At 37.8% G+C, this 17,473-nt stretch overlaps 2 protein-coding genes across 2 annotated transcripts; one reads left to right on the forward strand and one right to left on the reverse strand.

Moving 5' to 3' along the window:
- The first annotated feature begins 479 nt into the window (after positions 1 to 479).
- Positions 480 to 5,880, forward strand: c3h6orf120 (chromosome 3 C6orf120 homolog). Its single transcript, XM_088075012.1, has 2 exons — positions 480 to 588; positions 3,164 to 5,880. Exon 2 carries the CDS (start codon positions 3,212 to 3,214, stop codon positions 3,767 to 3,769), a length of 558 nt encoding a protein of 185 aa, XP_087931138.1. The 5' UTR covers positions 480 to 588; positions 3,164 to 3,211; the 3' UTR covers positions 3,770 to 5,880.
- An 888-nt stretch (positions 5,881 to 6,768) lies between these two features.
- On the reverse strand, positions 6,769 to 8,267 carry mrpl21 (mitochondrial ribosomal protein L21). The gene has a single exon (XM_042515058.2). It carries the CDS (start codon positions 8,218 to 8,220, stop codon positions 7,639 to 7,641), a length of 582 nt encoding a protein of 193 aa, XP_042370992.2. The 5' UTR covers positions 8,221 to 8,267; the 3' UTR covers positions 6,769 to 7,638.
- Between the last annotated feature and the right edge of the window lie 9,206 nt (positions 8,268 to 17,473).

Here is a 17,473-nt window from a genome sequence, read left to right on the forward strand (position 1 = left end):
GAAAAGTACAAAAAAAAACCTTGAAGATTTGCCAAAAAGAAAGCAAAAAAAGTGAAAAAAAAGGCAAGAAATTACTTTTAAAAAAACAAACAATTTAAATTAGTCAGATTTTTTTAAAAAAAATATATATGATCATGCTAATTATGAATATAATAGTTTTTACAGCCTGATTTTGAAAAGCTCATATTAAAAATAATTCAATTTTTGTATTATTTTTTCTTTTTTCATCTTAAAACTGACAAAAACCTGGTAATTAAAAGCGTTAAAATTCAGAAAATGGTACTATAATTTATTTTATTGATATATTAATATTTGCTTTATATGATTTTTGCTGGTTTAAAAATTTACTCGGAGTAGAAAATCAGTTTAACGTACAATATTTTTTTAAAGCACTAAGAGTTAAACTGAGTTTAAACTGGGTCCCGGCGGGTGCAGTTACCGGGTGTGGCCGCTGTGGCGGCGCTGTAGCGGCGCTGTGGGGGCGCTGTGCTGCGGTCTGTCGCTGAATCAGCGCAGGTGAAGAAGAGAACTTAGTTTCCAGCAGGTTGAGTGTTTGGACGAAGATGCTGGTCAGAAAACGGCAGCTGTGTGAGTAAACAAGACTTTATGTCAAAATACAAATTAACACGCGTTTATTAATCAACTCTTAACTTCGTTCGTTAAGTTTGGCGTTATTCGGCCGCGTGAGTTTTCTGAAAACTCGCGCGGTTTTTTTTAGCTCAAACTGAACGAGCCAGTTAGCCGCGTTAGCTGCTAACTGAACTGTGATAAGAAGCTAACCGAGTTAAACAAGCACGCAGCGCGCTGTTTACCCGCGATAATATCAGCTAACATCATAAACACATCTCTAAATATTTATTTAACGCTACAGTAACGCGTGTTTATTTGTATCTGTATAAATATTTGACCCGCTGGGATGTAAAGGTGCTGACAGGTGTTAGCAGGTTAGCATTTGGACTCGAGCACAGCGTCAAGTTTGGACACTAATATTTTGTTTTTTATACAAACCAGAGCTGTTTATGTTTAATTTCTCACTCACATGCGGTTTGACAGACTTTGAGCGGGACGGTACATTAAATATGGGTTTGTGACTGACGTTAATAACCGTTAAAAGCGTTTTTTGCGTCGTATCAAAGGTCAGACTGAGTTTATTTTTAGCTCTGCTGAGGGTCAGTTTTTCTTTATAGTCCTGAGCAGCTCAGGTTAAAGGGCTTTACTCTGCAGCAGCAGACGCACATTTAGATCATTTACTGTTTCCATTTAGGTCATTTTTTAAACCAACACTAGTCCTAATCATACATATCAAATATTCAGTAATTTTCAGAAATGTAATCCTTTAAATGACATTTTTTTGTCATGATACCACTATGTTTTTAGATGAAAAAAAAGAACCATTTTCAATGTGTTACATGCAAAGTAATGTTTTATTATTTATTATTATAATATTTAACAATTATTATTGATTATTCTTATTGTTATTAATGATAATTATTGTTTTTATTATTATTGTACTATCACAGCCTGGGATCTGTCAGTGATTATTAGAAACATTGTTTTTTATACATTGTTATTTTTTGTGTCAAATACTCACAGTACCACTCTGAACACAAAATGCACTCTTTCTAAGTCAAAAATTTAAAAATATTATTCATTAATATGATTTTCTACTTTCATTGAATTTATTTATTTTTTTAAACTAAAACTAACATCCCTCCTAATCATAAATATCAAATGTTCATCAATATTCAGAATTTTAACTCTTCAAATGCCAGGTTTTTGTCATGATACCACAATATTTCTAGATGGAAAAAAATAATCATTTTCAATATATAACATGCTAAGTAAATTATTATTATTAATTATTAACTATTACTGTTATTATTATTGTTGTTGTTGATGTTGTTGTTGTTGTACTATCACAGCCTGGGATCTGTCAGTGATTATTAGAAACATTGTTTTTTATACATTATTATTTTTTGTGCAATGTCAGATACTCACACTCACACCACTCTGAACACAAAATGCACTCTTTCTAACTCAAAAATTTCAAATATTATTCATTGTTATGATTTTCTACTTTCATTGAATTTATTTATTTTTTAAAACTAAAACTAACATCCGTCCTAATCATAAATATCAAATGTTCATCAATATTCAGAATTTTAGTCTTTTAAATGCCATTTTTTTCATGATGCCACTATGTTTTTAGATGAAAAAAATATACTACATGCAAAGTGGATTTTTTAAAATATCACAGCCTGGGATATATCAATTATCTGCAGCAACTTTGATTCTTGTACTTTTTTTTTTTTTTTCAGATACTCACACTGATACCACTCCGCACACAAAATATGCTTTTCAAAGCAGGCTATAAAAAATAATAGATATTAATAGGATTTTCTACTTTCATTAAGTTTATTTTTTTGAACCAACATCAGCCCTAATTACAAATTTCAAATATTCATCAATATTCAGAATTGTAACCCCTTAAATGCCAGGTTTTTGTCATGATGTCAGTATGTTTTTAGATGGGAAAAAAAAAAAAATTTAATATATGACATGCTAAGTAGATTATTGTTATTATTATTATTATTATTATTATAGTAATATAATAATTATTATTATTATCACAACCTGGGATATGTTAAGGATTTGCAGCAACATTGATTTTATACATTATAATTTTTTTGTAAAATTCTCACACTGATACCGCTCTGCACACAAAATGCGTTTTTCAAAATCAGGCTATAAAAACTATACACATAGATAAGAGTTATTAATTTTTAGGCACTTTTCCAGGTCATTTCCCTGTTTTTTTGTTTTGTTTTGTTTTTTAAACCTATTTTCATGTAATGTTCTGGTGCTTTTTAATAATTTCTTGCTAATTTCCGGGTCATGAATTTGAAAGAAATCAAGCCAATATTTGCAGGTTTCAAAGGGTAAAAACATTAAAACTTGATACTAATTTAAGTCACAGAAACCTCGTAAACAGAGTAGCTTTTCAAGCTTGTTAATTGAACAAAACAAGAAATTTAGGTTGCTTTTTTATTTAAATTTGTCGAATGTTTAACATATAAAGTAATATATCGCTGAATGAGTTATTCTTACCACAGTGTTTTCTCGTGGTTTCGGTGCTTTTTGACGCCTCTCGTCCTCTCCTCAGGCTGTCTGGTGTCGTCCAGGCGGTGACTGACTGACAGATGCCTTCGCCATGATGCTGAGCTGCAGCGCCCTGGTCGTCGCCCTCCTGCTGTCCCCGGCCAGCGGCTTCCTGAGCCCCTCCGAGGACGACAGCCTCCCCGAGGAGTGGGTGCTGCTCCACGTGGTCCAGGGTCACATCGGGGCCGGAAACTACAGCTACCTGCGACTAAACCACGATGGCCGGATCATCCTGCACATGCAGAGCCTCAAGGGGGACGCCGACCTCTACGTGTCGGACAAAACTCTGCGGCCGAGCTTCGACACCTACAAGCTGCAGTCGGCCACCTGCGGCCAGGACGTGGTGGTGGTGCCGGGGGACTTCGCCAGGCCCGTGGGCATCGGCATCTACGGCCACCCGTCTCACAAGGAGAGCGAGTTTGAAATGCGGGTGTTTTACGACCAGACGGTCCCTCAGGACCCGTTCGATAAGGGCTCATACGCTTCAGAAGACGGACACAAGAAAAAGAAATCCCCTCAGGCGGCGGAGGAGGACTTTCAGGAGGAGGAGTCGATCTTTTGGACGATTCTAATCGGACTTTTGAAGATCATACTTGAGATTCTGTTTTGAAAACGGCGACACGACGAGGAGATAATTTTCTTTTATTTTCAGCCTCGATCGGTTTCTTTCATTCTGTAAGGATGAGAAAATGTTGCACCAAACTCCAGCGAGAATTCTGGTATTTTTATTTCTTTTTCCTCGTGATCAAACATGCGCGCTCGATTTAAAAAGAAATCAGTTTTAACAGAAGTCTGAAGTTAAAACTGAATTCACCGGTGAAGTCTGATTAAAGTCTGTATGTTTGGTGACGAGCAAATGAGCAGTCGGATTTAGCAGATTTTATTTTTTTTTTTGGTGTCCTCAAAGATAAAATGAAACATGAAGGTGAAACACAGGTTACACGTTAAAGTCACGGACTAAATTTGGGCCTTTTTTTTTTCTGCACTTAAACCGAAACAAAATATTTCTTGTGTCCTAAAGGAAAGCTTTGGGTTTTTCAAAATGTTTCTTTATTACAACACACACACACCGTACGGCAGTTTAAAGAGTTACGTGTCTCTGTTATTCCTCCTGTTCACTCCGGTCGCAGAATGAACTCTTCGGATCCTTAAAGTCCTCGATGACGCCGCGGTAATCTTCAAATTAAGTATATTTACTCCGCCTGCTCAGGGAGGGAATACGGCACCGTTAGGCCGCCTCGCTGCTCTGTGTAAAAGGTACAATCGTACGACGGGAGGGGCGGAGTCGGCTCGCCTTTAAGCCGCCACGGAAGGTAGTAACGGCGCCGAAAAGTCAGGTGTGACGTTTTAGCGACGTGTTATGCGTGCGACCTGCTGCAGCGAATAGCGGTTAAAGGGGTGATCACGCGGAGGCACGTCGCCTGTAAAACCGGTGTTCCCCTGTGCTACAGCGCACCTGTCAGGTGTCCTCTCCTGCTGCTGAGCGACGCGTTTTTCTGGCATTTTAGAGGCTAAAAGTTAAAATATTGTCACTTTTTCAGCTCGTCACTGTCACTTTTGGCCACATGCACGCAGCCCCGCTCCACACGCGCTCACAGCGGCCCGCCACGATGCGCCTCGGTATGATCGGCCCTTACCTTTAACTTTTTACGTAAAAAGTCCACAAATTAGGAAAACGATGAGGTTCAGGAGCTCGGAGCGGAGGACGAGATCAGCCGCCACGTGACGGCGACGGTTTAGAGAGCGCTGCGTTTATGTCACACTGGAGGTCGACAATTTATTTTAATTTAATAAAATAATATTCCTTTTTGAGAGGGGGAAAAAAATTGGAAAAACATATTCCACCTATAAAATCTGAAAATGCCACTTGAAATTAAACTGAAAAAAAATCCACTTGGCCAGTTGAAATTATTGCCATATATATATTATGTTCATTTTTAAAACAATATTTGTACCAAAATATTTAAAAAAGGATGTCCAAGTTAAAAAAAAGAATTATTTTCGCAGCCAGTGTGAACAGGAGGAACTCTTTCTACGTGCTGAAAGCGTGACGTGGGTGTCGTGTTTTGTCAGACTTTAAATCAAACTGTAAATTTAATCATAAATCAGATTTATTAATATCAGACGGAGATTACTGCTGCGGTCGACGGCGATTAAAACCGCCCGTCTTAACTCTGCGTATCGACACCTCACAGGACGTGTGTGGGTTTAAAGATCTAAAAAAAAAACAGCAATACGGTCATTTTCAGCTTTTTTGAGATAAACACGAGGTTTGCTGCAGAATAGTTGTGTTTCCGTCGTTATTATCGGACACGAGGACGTCTGAAGGGACGTTAATTTGTTGTGACGTTTAGTTTGTTGGGAAATTGGTGAAGATGCTGCTGAATATGTTTCATGATTTATTGTTTCAGGATTATTTCTTTAATTTACAAATTTTGGGTTCATTAAGTTCTTGCTACCAGCCTGTTGACATTCGTAGCAACTTTTTTTTTTTTTCAATTATTATTTTTATTTTTGCCTGTTGGACAAGCTCCTGATTTAAAACATCGCCTCCTGCGTCGGGAGTTCAGTTCTGAGTAAAACTTGCGACCACTGAGCAGAAATGTTCAACAGTGCCTTCAGAGAGAGACCTGCGGGGAACAGACGAGCACTTTCACTGTTCCCAAACGCTTCAGTCAGGTTTCCAAATAAAGCAGTTGTTTTTGCAGACTGTTAAAAAAACGTTTGTCTGGATCTTTGTGTCAGTTTTTTTTCAATTTCTTTTAACCTTTTGGGTTAAATTTTCACACACTGGCAAAAAACGCTGATTTCAGAATTAAGCTTTAACAAAAATAATATAAATTTATATTATTTTCTACTTTTATTTAGTTACATTTTAACCAACATCAGTCCAAATTATAAACATCATTATTTTTCTAATTTTTAACCCTTTTAATGGCAGGTTTTTGTCTTAATGCCACTATGTTTTTAGATGAAAACAAAAAAGAATTATTTCCAAAATACTACTGCAAAGTAGATTTTTTTTTGATTATCATAGTTTGGGATATATCAGTGATTAGCAGTGACTTTGATTTTTATGCGTTATTATTTTTTGTGCAGAGTCAAATACTCACATGGCTCTGCACACGAAATACACTTTTCAAAATCAGGCTTTAAAAATGTTTAACATTAATATAATTTTCTACTTTCATTTAGAATTTTTTGTAACAAAAATCAGTCCTAATCATAAATATCAAATATTAATTAATTTTTAGAATTTTAACCCTTTGGTGCCGGTGTTCTTTTAGATGGAGCAAAAAAATGAATTATTTTTAATAAACTAGATTTTTTTTCCATCACAGCCTGAGATATGTTAGTGAACTGCAGCATCATTGACTGTGACAGGACACTGAGTGGAAATATTTATTTCCTCCATCTGCCAAATCTGGTCAAAATGACCTCATCAGGTGGAAGATAGAAAAAAATGACAAATTCAGAGTCAAAAGCCCAGAATGACACCCAGAAATAATACAAGTCCTGTTCTTCTGCTTTGATGGCTGTGGGATCAAAAATGTCAGTTTGAATGGGTTTCAATGGAGCGTGAAAATAGAAAATCATATTAATGTTAAATATTTTTTAAAGCTTTATTTTGAAAAGCACATTTTGTACACAGTGAAGCGAGTGTGTGTGATATTAAAGGCTTAGGGCCCTAAGGGTTAAATTTAAAAATGTGTCAACAACCACAAGAAGTAATTAATATCAGTTATCTGCAAAGGATGAAATTTTATTTACAGATTTAAAGCCAGTCAACAAATCACCCCCAAGAGTTGTTTACATATTTATGTTCATTCAAAACAAACAAACAAACAAACAAACAAACAAAGTCTTTATGTGACATAGTCCACTCATCATCATCATCACCTTCATCATGAGAATCTAAGGGCCCCTCATCTTCATCACAAGAGTCGGAGGGTCCCTCATCTTCATCACAAGAGTCTGAGGGCCCCACATCTTCATCATGAGAGTCTGAGGGTCCCTCATCTTCATCACAAGAGTCTGAGGGCCCCTCATCTTCATCATGAGAGTCTGAGGGTCCCTTTTTTTATCATGTGAGTCTGGGTGATTCTTATCGTCACAATGAAAGTCTGAGGGCCCGTCATCTTCGTCACGAGAGTCTGGGGGCCCCTTATTTTCATTATGAGAGTCTGGGGACCTCATCTTCATCATGAGACTGGGGGGCTCTAATCTTCATCGTGAGAGTCTGAGGGGCCCAAATCCTGATCATGTGAGTCTTGGGGGCCTTCATCGTCATCATGAGAATGTGGGGGGTCCATCATCTTCATCATGAGAGTCTGGGGGGGCCTCATCCTGATCATAAGGATCTGAGAGTCTATGGGCCCCTCCTCTTCCTCCTATCAGTCTGGGGGCCCCTCCTGCTCATCATGAGAGTCTGGGGGCCCCTGATCTTCATCATGAGATTCTTGGGGCCCCTCCTGTTCATTAAGAGAGTCTGGGGGCCAGCTCGATGCTGTTGATCCTCAGCACGGTCTGCGGCTGGACAACGATCATCTTGCGCTGGAACCGGTGTCTCTTCCAGAACCGCATGTGGACTTTGGGCCAGGACTCGGTCTTCTCGATCACGGTGGCCTCGACGCGGACCAGCTCGGCCCCCAGCAGCGGCCTACCTACCAGGGTGAAGTCCTCGGCCCCGACCAGCAGCACCTTCTCCAGGCGGATCCGCTCCCCGCAGTCCGCCTCCAGGTGGTTCTCGATCAGGATCAGATCCTCCCCGGTCACCTTCCACTGGCGGCCGGCCAGATGCACCACCGCGAACAGGCGGCCGAAGTCCCGCTGCAGGATCTTCTGGTTCACGGTGCTCACCACCGCGGCGTGCCGCTGCTCCTGCGCCGGGTCAGGGCTCACCTGCTGCGGCCACGGCGGGCTGGACAGCGAGGTGCGGGGCAGCAGGTCCCCGCTCACGGTGCTCTGTGTCCGGGCAGCTGCGGGGGGCAGCAGGGGGTGTCCGGGTACCAACCTGCAGCATGTCCTCCAAAAACACCCCGCTCCTCTGCTCAGCGCCATCTTTACAGGAAATGACCCGATCTGCACTGCGCATGCGTGAGTTCTCGGCGTCGCCTTACAGTCACCTGACTTTTACCGCGTTCAAAGACCTGAAATCAGTGTAGGAAAAAAGAAACACTTTCTGGGTTTTTCTACACACACACACACACACACACACACACACACACACACACACACACACACACACACACAAATACACATTTCGAGGTTTGGGTTGAGAGACTTATATGCGTTTAAGGAATAATATTAGTACTTGATGTTATTTATTCTTAGTTATGTGCATTCCTCTTCAAAACTGTCAGAAAAGACCTAAATAAATTACCAATACTAAAATAAATAATGTAATAAATGAGAGTTATTGTATTTTAATCTGTGGACATTATATTTTGCCAATTAGGCCAAATGCCAATTATTAGTTTTATAATATAATCTTCTTTGATTTTTACAGCCACTACATTTACTGAAACCAAACACAACATTGCGTTGGCATAAAATGAGATCAGAGGCAATGTTATCATATTTATTACTTACTTAATAACTTCAAAGGGTTAAGAAAACTACATTTCTGAATAAAAAGTGTCGTCTTTGAGTTACAAACCCTGGAGAAATATATTTATATAAAAACTGTGCATGGTCCCTTATAAATTATATATATATATATATATATATATATATGCATGCATGGGGCATCAATGATAATAATAATAATAATAATAATAACAACAACAATAATAATAACAATAATAATAATAATAATAATGACGATGGTATTGTACGTGTTCATTAATTAATTATATCAGTGATCATTAAAATAAAATGCTGATACAGGTAACGACTCCTATTTGAAATTATACGAAAATTATTTTTTTCAAATTAAAATTTTCAATGTTTTAAAATAAATTAGATGTCTGTACAGAGCACATTATAGTTCGAAAAATGATCAATAAAAAAAAAAAAAAAAGAAAACTCCGGAGTCTGGAAAATGTAATTATCGACAGTCCGTGAACGCAGCGCCGATCTGCCTCCATTTTGTATCGGCGGCCCGTTTCCGTGTTTTCCCGTGAAGGCACCGATAAAACGGAGGCAGCGGGGAGTATGCCTCTGCTCGTAGGTCGAGAGTGCGGCGGCTAAAGTTCACGGCAGCTGTCAGAAAACTTTTTAAAGTGACTGTTTGGCGCCTTTTTCCCTAAAATACGAGTTGTTGACTGCGCTGACACTGACAGCTGGATGCTAACAGGCTAACTGCTGCTAGCTCCGCCGTAAACCGCCGCCAGCCCGGAGCGAGCTAACGTTAGCGGCTAACCGGGACCGTTTGTTTTTTAACGTTAACCGCCCCCAAAATCCGTCTGTGTGTCTCTAACACGACGGCTCCTTCCATTCATGTTGTTTTGGAGGACGAGACTGCCGGACCTTTTCTTCTTCGAGCCCGGGTGAGTGCGTTTACGCGAACTTTGTTTTTACTCCACTTAAGTTCAGACAGCGCCAGGTGAGTCCGCTGCCTCACCTGGGAGCGGCTGAGCTACCTGCGCAGGCCTGACTGAGCCTGCTGCTCACCGCCGCAGCCAGCACCCGGGGCTTTCTGCAGGCTAAAACTGCAAAAACACACCGTGAAAATACTCAGCAACAAGAAAAACTCTGCAGTCACAACCTCACTGAAGTAAAAGTATCTGCAAAATATCCTTAAAGTTTGACAAGTGAAAGTATTCACCGTGCAGTGCAGTGTTTTCCTAATTTATGCTGCATTTATGTTTATGTTGCATTTTATTTCTGTATATTATTTGTTTTTAAAATGAGCAAATTTTCTAGATTTCTTTAGCAGAAGATCGTGAGCAATGACTAAAAATGAAATGAAATTACTAAAAAATAGCAAGAAATTAGTAGAAAGGGCAAGAAATTTACCTGAAAATGAGTTAGAAATAAATAATCTTTTAAAAAAGGGAAGAAACAAAGCAAGAACAACCAAGGAAATGCCTTGGCAAAACTGTCATCTTTAAATATGTAAATAACAAATACCTCTCCACCCAGCTTTAATCTTTTTTCCCTACTTAAGTGAAAGTACTAATACCACACTGTAAAATTATCCAACCAGAAAAAAACCCTGAAATCACAACTTTACTGAAGTAAAAGTATCTGCAAAATATCCTTAAAGTGTGAAAAGTAAAAGTATTCATCATGCAGTGCTTTGCTTTCCTATTATATGCTGCATTTATGTTAATGTTGCATTTTATTTCTGTATATTATGTTTTTAAAAAATGAGCAAATTTTCTAGATTTCTTTAGTGGAAGATCATGAGCAATGACAGAAGAAAGAAGAAGAAAAAAAATCGAAAGAAATTAGTAAAAAGTATAAGCAATTACCTGGACAAAAATAATAAAAAATACAAACAAACAATAGGATTTGGAAAGGTGGTTAAAAATTAAAATAAATCGGTAACATCATTTTAATTATCTAAATATGATAATCAGAAATACTTATGTTTCCCCTAGCTTTTATCTTTTTTCCAAGATTTGAGTAAAAGTACTAATACCACACTGAAAATACTCAACTACAATTAAAAGTCCTGCATTCAAAACCTTACTTATGTAAAAGTATCTGCAAAAATGTACTTAAAAGTTTGAAAAGTAGCAGTATTCCCTGTGCGGTAAAATGTTTCCCATTATATCCGATGTGTTCGGATGTGTTAATATCGCTGCTGCATCAGTGTGGATGTTGCATTTTTGATGATTCAGATCAGATCAGATTCAGATGATTCAGGTTTGTCACCCTTTAAATGTTTTTTTTTCTAAAACATGAGAAGTAGGTAATAAGAAACTTCGTCTCATGTGACCAGAAAACCTTCTTCCATATCTTTGGGTCGTCTCCTACCTGATTTACCTGCCGGGTCAACTCAAGGACTAAAACTGAAGTTTTTGGCCCTTTATCCATAAAGTCCAGCTCTGAGTGTGCAGCTTAATTATTTTTAAGATGCACAGCATTTTCTGTGCTTTCTAAGCTTTTTCTCTGGATGTAATGTTGTGGAGGGCAGCAGAAACAAACCTCCGTGTGCAGAAATGGATAAAGAAAAGGCTTTTTGAATGACAAGTTCTGCTATAAAGCGGCCACACGGTTCTCTCGACACGACCAGCTATTTGCATTTACGCCCCTTTGAGGTTATTCTGGAGAGTTCATTAAAATATGCGGTCCTAATACAAACATAGATAATGTGACACTTTGACTGCACACAGGTGGACTTTATTTAACAAATTATGTGACTTTTGAAGGTGATCGGTAGCTCCAGGTCTTATTTAGGGGCGTCACAGCATTTTTCATCATTTGATTTTTTTTTAGAATTTTTTTCATTGTCATTTAATTTTCATTTCACTCCACCAATTTTGACTATTCTGTGTAGGTCCAATGTAAAAAATCCCTTTTAAATTACCTGTTTTAGTGCAACAAAATAGGAAAAACACCAAGAGGGGTGAATACTTGTGCAAGGCGCTGTATCTGGGTGTGTTAGTCCGATTTAGAGAATTTCAGTTTAGTCCAATTTCAGTCAGACTAACATGTTTACATGTATTTTGAAAGTCCAGTTTTCAGTCCGATCCACATTATTTATATAGCACGATTTTAACAAACACAAGGTTTCTAATGTGCTGCACAACAAGGTAAAAAAGCACAATAAACACACACAATTGGATAACATAAAATAAAATAAGATAAAAACACAATAAAATAAGATAAAAACACAAATAAAATAAATAAAGTGCACTGCCCACACAAGGTAATAATAAAAATATAAAAGTATGCAAATCAACACGCTACATGGTGTCAAATGCCAAAGAAAAGAGGTGGGTTTTAAGAAGAGATGTAAAATTTTAGTCAGACTAACACAATAATTGTACTTTTTTCCAACATGCAAAGGTACTGATAGTTAATTAATTGAATAAATAAATGTATTAATTGCTAAACTGCCAAACAAGTTAACCAAAGAGGACTTTTTATAGCAAAACTGGTGCTGAAAGTGGGTAAGCACACAAAGCGGGCTATGTAATGCTAATTCTGGGCTGTCACTGCCAAAAAAAAGCCTAGAAACACACACACAAGCGCACACACACACACAGAGCCGCAGGCCTTTAGCTCGTTTTATTTCCTCGACCACAAAAGCGTCTAACTTCCTCGAACAGCTCCCCTCCCTCGCTGCTCGTATTTCCCTGTGCAGCTCAAAGTTGACGTGAGGAAACCTCTTCTGTCCATTAAAAGACTGTTTGGATGAACGGCTTAATGGACACCAAACATCAGCAATCTTGACCTACTTTAAGGACGTCACTTTACTGTGATGCTGAACGGAAAGGATTAGTCAGATTATAGGGGTCAAAGGTCAGAAGTTGTGTGTTTATCAGCTGTCAGTTTTGCATGTGTTTGTATGAACAGATACATGACAGAAATATAATCGTCTCTAAAAGCATTTATATTTGAATTCATTGCTACAGTGTTAACATTAATGTTATTACATTAATGCTACATTAATGTTATTATTAATTAACTGTAACCTGCATATCCCCTCATGTATTTTTGGTTTGTAAATTTATTATACTTTTTATGTAGTTTTCTTAATTTTTTTTCACATCATGTCATGTTTCTCGTGTAAAATGCTGAACAGGGCTGAGTATTATCTAAAAGTTTTCAATACCTGGCAGTACAGTACTCTAATTTTGGTATCATTAGAGCTATACCTAAATGCTGTACTTTTTTTGAGTATATAGTATATTTCAGCATTATGGCTCTAAAATAACATTGCAATAATTTAAGGCTATATCGCAATACACAATATATATCTCAATAATGTGAAATATCCTTTAAAGGAATGTTAACTACAAAAATACAAAATAATTCACTGAAACTGCATTTACAATAAAGTAGCTAAACTCAAATAATTAAGTTAAATACACTACTCTTAGAATAACATTTAATAAAATACAGTTATAAGGAAGTATTTTTATAATGAAATTTTAACAAGGATTGTTAAATCAAATAAATCAGAGCAGGAGCCATGGATCTTTTATTTTGAAGGGCCTGACTCATCCCAGGTACAGATACAGACGCCTTTAACCGTGAGGATTCATTCACTGTGAGCGGGCAACAAACTAACATCTCTCCAGTTCAGATGTAAAAGTATTTGCAAATCACAGAAGTGCTCTGTGGTCACAAAATGTGACTAAATAGTTACGGTCCGGAGCTCTGCAAAAGCTGTGTTTTGTGTGTGTGTCTGTTAGGGCTGGAACCAAAAACTCAGCTATTCGGCATTCAGTTTTTAACCCCCTCCCCGCAGCTCCTCTGTCCTGCAGCACAGAACAGGTGAATTTCAGTATCTTCCGTAATTAAGATACTTAACGTTTCAGATGCTCAACGAAATTTAACACTGATTTTGAACACTGGACAGATTGTTGTGTTGCATAACTGTCAGAGTTTTTTAACTTGACAAACTATAAAGTGTCACAGCCGCTGACAGGCTCACGGGGCTTTCTCCCACGCTAACACCTGAGCTCCGAGGAGCAAGGTGTCTCTCTCTCACCTGACACGCTAAAACTGTCAGGTGTGGGAATTAGGGCTGCTCGAGCAAGAATCATAATCACAGTTATTTTGGTTAATATTGAAATCCCGATTATTTACCATCACTGACTTTGTAAACATGTTGCATTTATTGAACCTTAAAAACAAATATAAACAGTTGAACTTAGATTTTGCATACACATGGCACTCAGGGAACAAGACAAAAACGCACCTGCAAAACGTAATGTGGAGAAATAATTGTTTTTCATGATTACATTGATTTTCTCATTGTTGGGAGCCAAAATTGAAATCAAAATTCAATTAATTGCACAGTCCTAGTCAGGATCCCACCTCTCATCTGTGAAGTGCACGGTCTCTTCCCTCCTGACGGTGAAGCCGTGACGTGCACGCCACACGGTGTCGGCACAGTTTTTACTACTTTTGAGATCAGTTAATTCCTTAAAAACCCTTAACATGACTGCTAAATAAAGGCGTTCACATGCCTCCCTAAAATGCTGTAAGGCTCTCCATCACGTTAACTGCTGAAAACCTCAATCAAACTTCCTTTGGCAGCATCACTGGCTCACCGAATCAACAGGTTTATCCCCAAATTTTATCCTCACAGTCACTAAAAGACAAAAAACAGTCATAAAACAAACTTAATCTCAAGTGCTCTGTTTATTTGCTCCTTTTTATCCCTTTAAGAAGCTCAATAATTCTTACATCTGTTAACGTTTTTGCTAAATGCTTGTGTCAGCAGCAGGCCTGTTTCATGTTTGGCATCAGCGGTAATTCAGAAGAGAAAGAGTGAAGATGTTCCAAAAATAGAAAGTAATGTCGCTGCAAGAAGCCGTTATTTTTAGTATCCATTAATCTATCTGGTCTGTAACATGACGCTGAAATGGAAAATTCCCATCAAATGTTACCAGAAACTGTAAAACGGATGTCCTAAAAGCTGCTGAAGTTTTAAATCAGACTGTGTTTAATTTACATTAATATCAAGCAGAGAGAAACCTTTAGTAATCTTTGCTAAAGCAGGTTTTACTTAATAAATTACTTAAAATATTAATCAACTGTCAAAATTGTCTTTGATTACATTTCCCATTACCCTTTGAAATCTGGCGTGATTTCTTTGAAAAACAAAAAAGAAGGCAGTGACCAAAAATGACCCAAAAATAAGAAAGAAATTAAAAAAAAAAATACCTAAAAGTACTCAAAAAAACAACAAAAAAAAAAACAAATGAAGAATAGGAAAGTAAAAAAGAAAAAAAATGAACTGGGGAAAAAAGTACAAAAAATTTCTAGTAATTCTTAGAAATTATTTTAAATATATAAATATCATAATTAATAATGATAGTTTAGTTTTAGACATTTTCCCTTAATTTCTTGCATTTTGCAGGACATTTCTTACCAAGATTTAAATACTTGTGAAAGGCAACTGAACTCACAATAAAAGTGATGTTGATCCAGGTTTCAAAGGGTTAAACAGTTAATAAACTAATTATTGCAGCGGTACCTTAGAAGCAGATTGATTATAAAACAGAAAAAATATCAGAAAAGCATGTTGTTTTGGTTTTGTTTTCTGTTTTAGCGCTTTTAGTAAAACATGGATTTACCTGTAAATTCAGGCTGATGCATCTCTGTTTCAGACACAATGACGAGTCGAGTTAATAGCAGCTGTATAATTATTCTGATATTTACTGGTTTCATATCAGATGTAATGCTTTGAAGCTGGTCTCTTTGTGGAGTCCTTGTTCACTCAGCAGATCTCAAACGTTTATTTTTCCTCCTGGAGGAGCGATAACCCCCCACTCTCAGTTTCTGTCTCTGTTTAAACCTCGTCGCTGACTGACTGGCGAGCTCGCTCGGTGAGATTCCTTTGGTTTCCCTCAGTGCTAAACCTGCCCCGACGCTCAGCCACGCTGCCTGAGGAACGGAGCGGCGGCGGAGGGTGAGGGCGAGGGCGAGGGCGGGGTGAGGAGCCAGCACTGCCTTCATGAGCCAACAATGGGCCCAGACAGCTAACTGGTTTGGGGAGATCGTGTGACCTCAATCAGTGTGTTGACACATTTAGAGCTGCTTCAGGTGTGTGCATATCATAGGTATGTTTAATGTGGACAAGCTTTGTTGCTGTGAGTTAACTTAAACTCAGCAACTGCTTGTCTTTGACATTAGTTCCCAAATTTTTAACTTTTGAAGACATATTTCATTGCTGGAAAGATGGCCTTTTTGACCCTTTAACACCTGGATCCACATCAGTTTTCTTGTGCTGCATTCAGATGCCTTTCACCAGGATTTAAGTCTCGAAAATTGGTGTAATCTCTTTCAAAAAGAAGTGGAACAATGAGCAACTTGGCAAGACATGTCCCATAAACTGCAAAAATAAAAAAAAATAAAAATAGAAAATAAGTTAATGGTGTGAAAAACATGATCTAAAAATAATTAGATTATTTTAAAAAAAGGGAGAAAAGTTCAGAACATTATATTTATAATTTTCCTAATATATACTTCAAAATCATGTCAGGAAAAAAACTTTTAGCACTTTCTTGGGGTCATTTTGTTGTTATTTTTCTGTAGCTTTTATTTCTGTAGGTTTTTGTTATTTCTCTCTTTTTTCCTTTTTTCTTTTCTTATTTTGTGCTTATTTACAGGTTGGAACTTTACTAATTTTGTGTTATTTTTTGGCCATTTGTTGTTAAGTTGCTCGTTGCTCAATTCGTGTGTTTTTGAAAGAAATGATGCCAACTTTAAAGGTATCAAAGGGTTAATTAACTAGTCTGTCTACACTGTAGAAAGATGCTGGTGCTACATGAGCAGAGAAAATAGAGGAAGAAGTACACTTTTGCTAAAGAGGTCAAAAACCTACAACTACCAGAATGCACTGCGCTGCACCGGACCAATAAACGCTTCAGCTGAAGGACGACGTAATGCGTCCCCGTACGTGTGAAACAGCGTGATGTGAAACAATTCACTAACAGAATCTTAGAAAAAAATGGATTGTACTGTGAAACAGTTTTTTATGTATTTATTTATTTATTTTCCACACTGTTTTCTCTTGTGCAGGAAGCAGTACGGAGTCCACTGTCTCCAAAGTCTTGCAGTTACAGCTAAAAAGCACTAAATACATTTCTGAAAACATTTTAGGCGAGAAATAGGCAGTGCACTCACAAAATCTTAAATTTTATTCTGTTAGCAGTGCCTAGTTTTACAGTTTGATCAGATATTGGTCAGAGTTTCAGAGAGAGAAAGGGCGGGTCTGACCTGCTTCGGTACTCTTTGTGTCTGGGGTGGCTGCATGGTGGGCGGGCGATGCAAAAATGCTGAAGGGCAGCCTGTTGTTTTAGTAACAGCCCCAACAGCCAGCAAATCTCCACCGCATGACGCGTTTTGCATCAATTTGTGTCATCCGACGGAGAGAGCAGAGATACGTAGGCACTGGTCAGATGGAGGGAAGTTTCCACAGTTCATCTACTTATAGTACTCACATTGTTTGAGACGAAACTGGTTCAGTGAAATCAGCGAAGTTTCCCTTTAATGGACCCGTTTCTGTCATTCAGTTAACAGATGCCCCCTGACTAAGTGACGTATTTTATTTATTTCACTTCTATGCATAACAATAACAGTACATTATTTTGAGCAGGTTATTTTCTGTGAATTTTACATCAGAGTTCAGTTTGTCTGATATTTTTAGGAACTTTTAATACAATTCTCCGTACTATGTTAT

This window comes from Plectropomus leopardus, chromosome 3, assembly GCF_026936395.1.
Source record: "Plectropomus leopardus strain MGB_pleo_1.0 chromosome 3, ASM2693639v1, whole genome shotgun sequence".
Lineage (NCBI taxonomy): Eukaryota > Metazoa > Chordata > Actinopteri > Perciformes > Serranidae > Plectropomus > Plectropomus leopardus.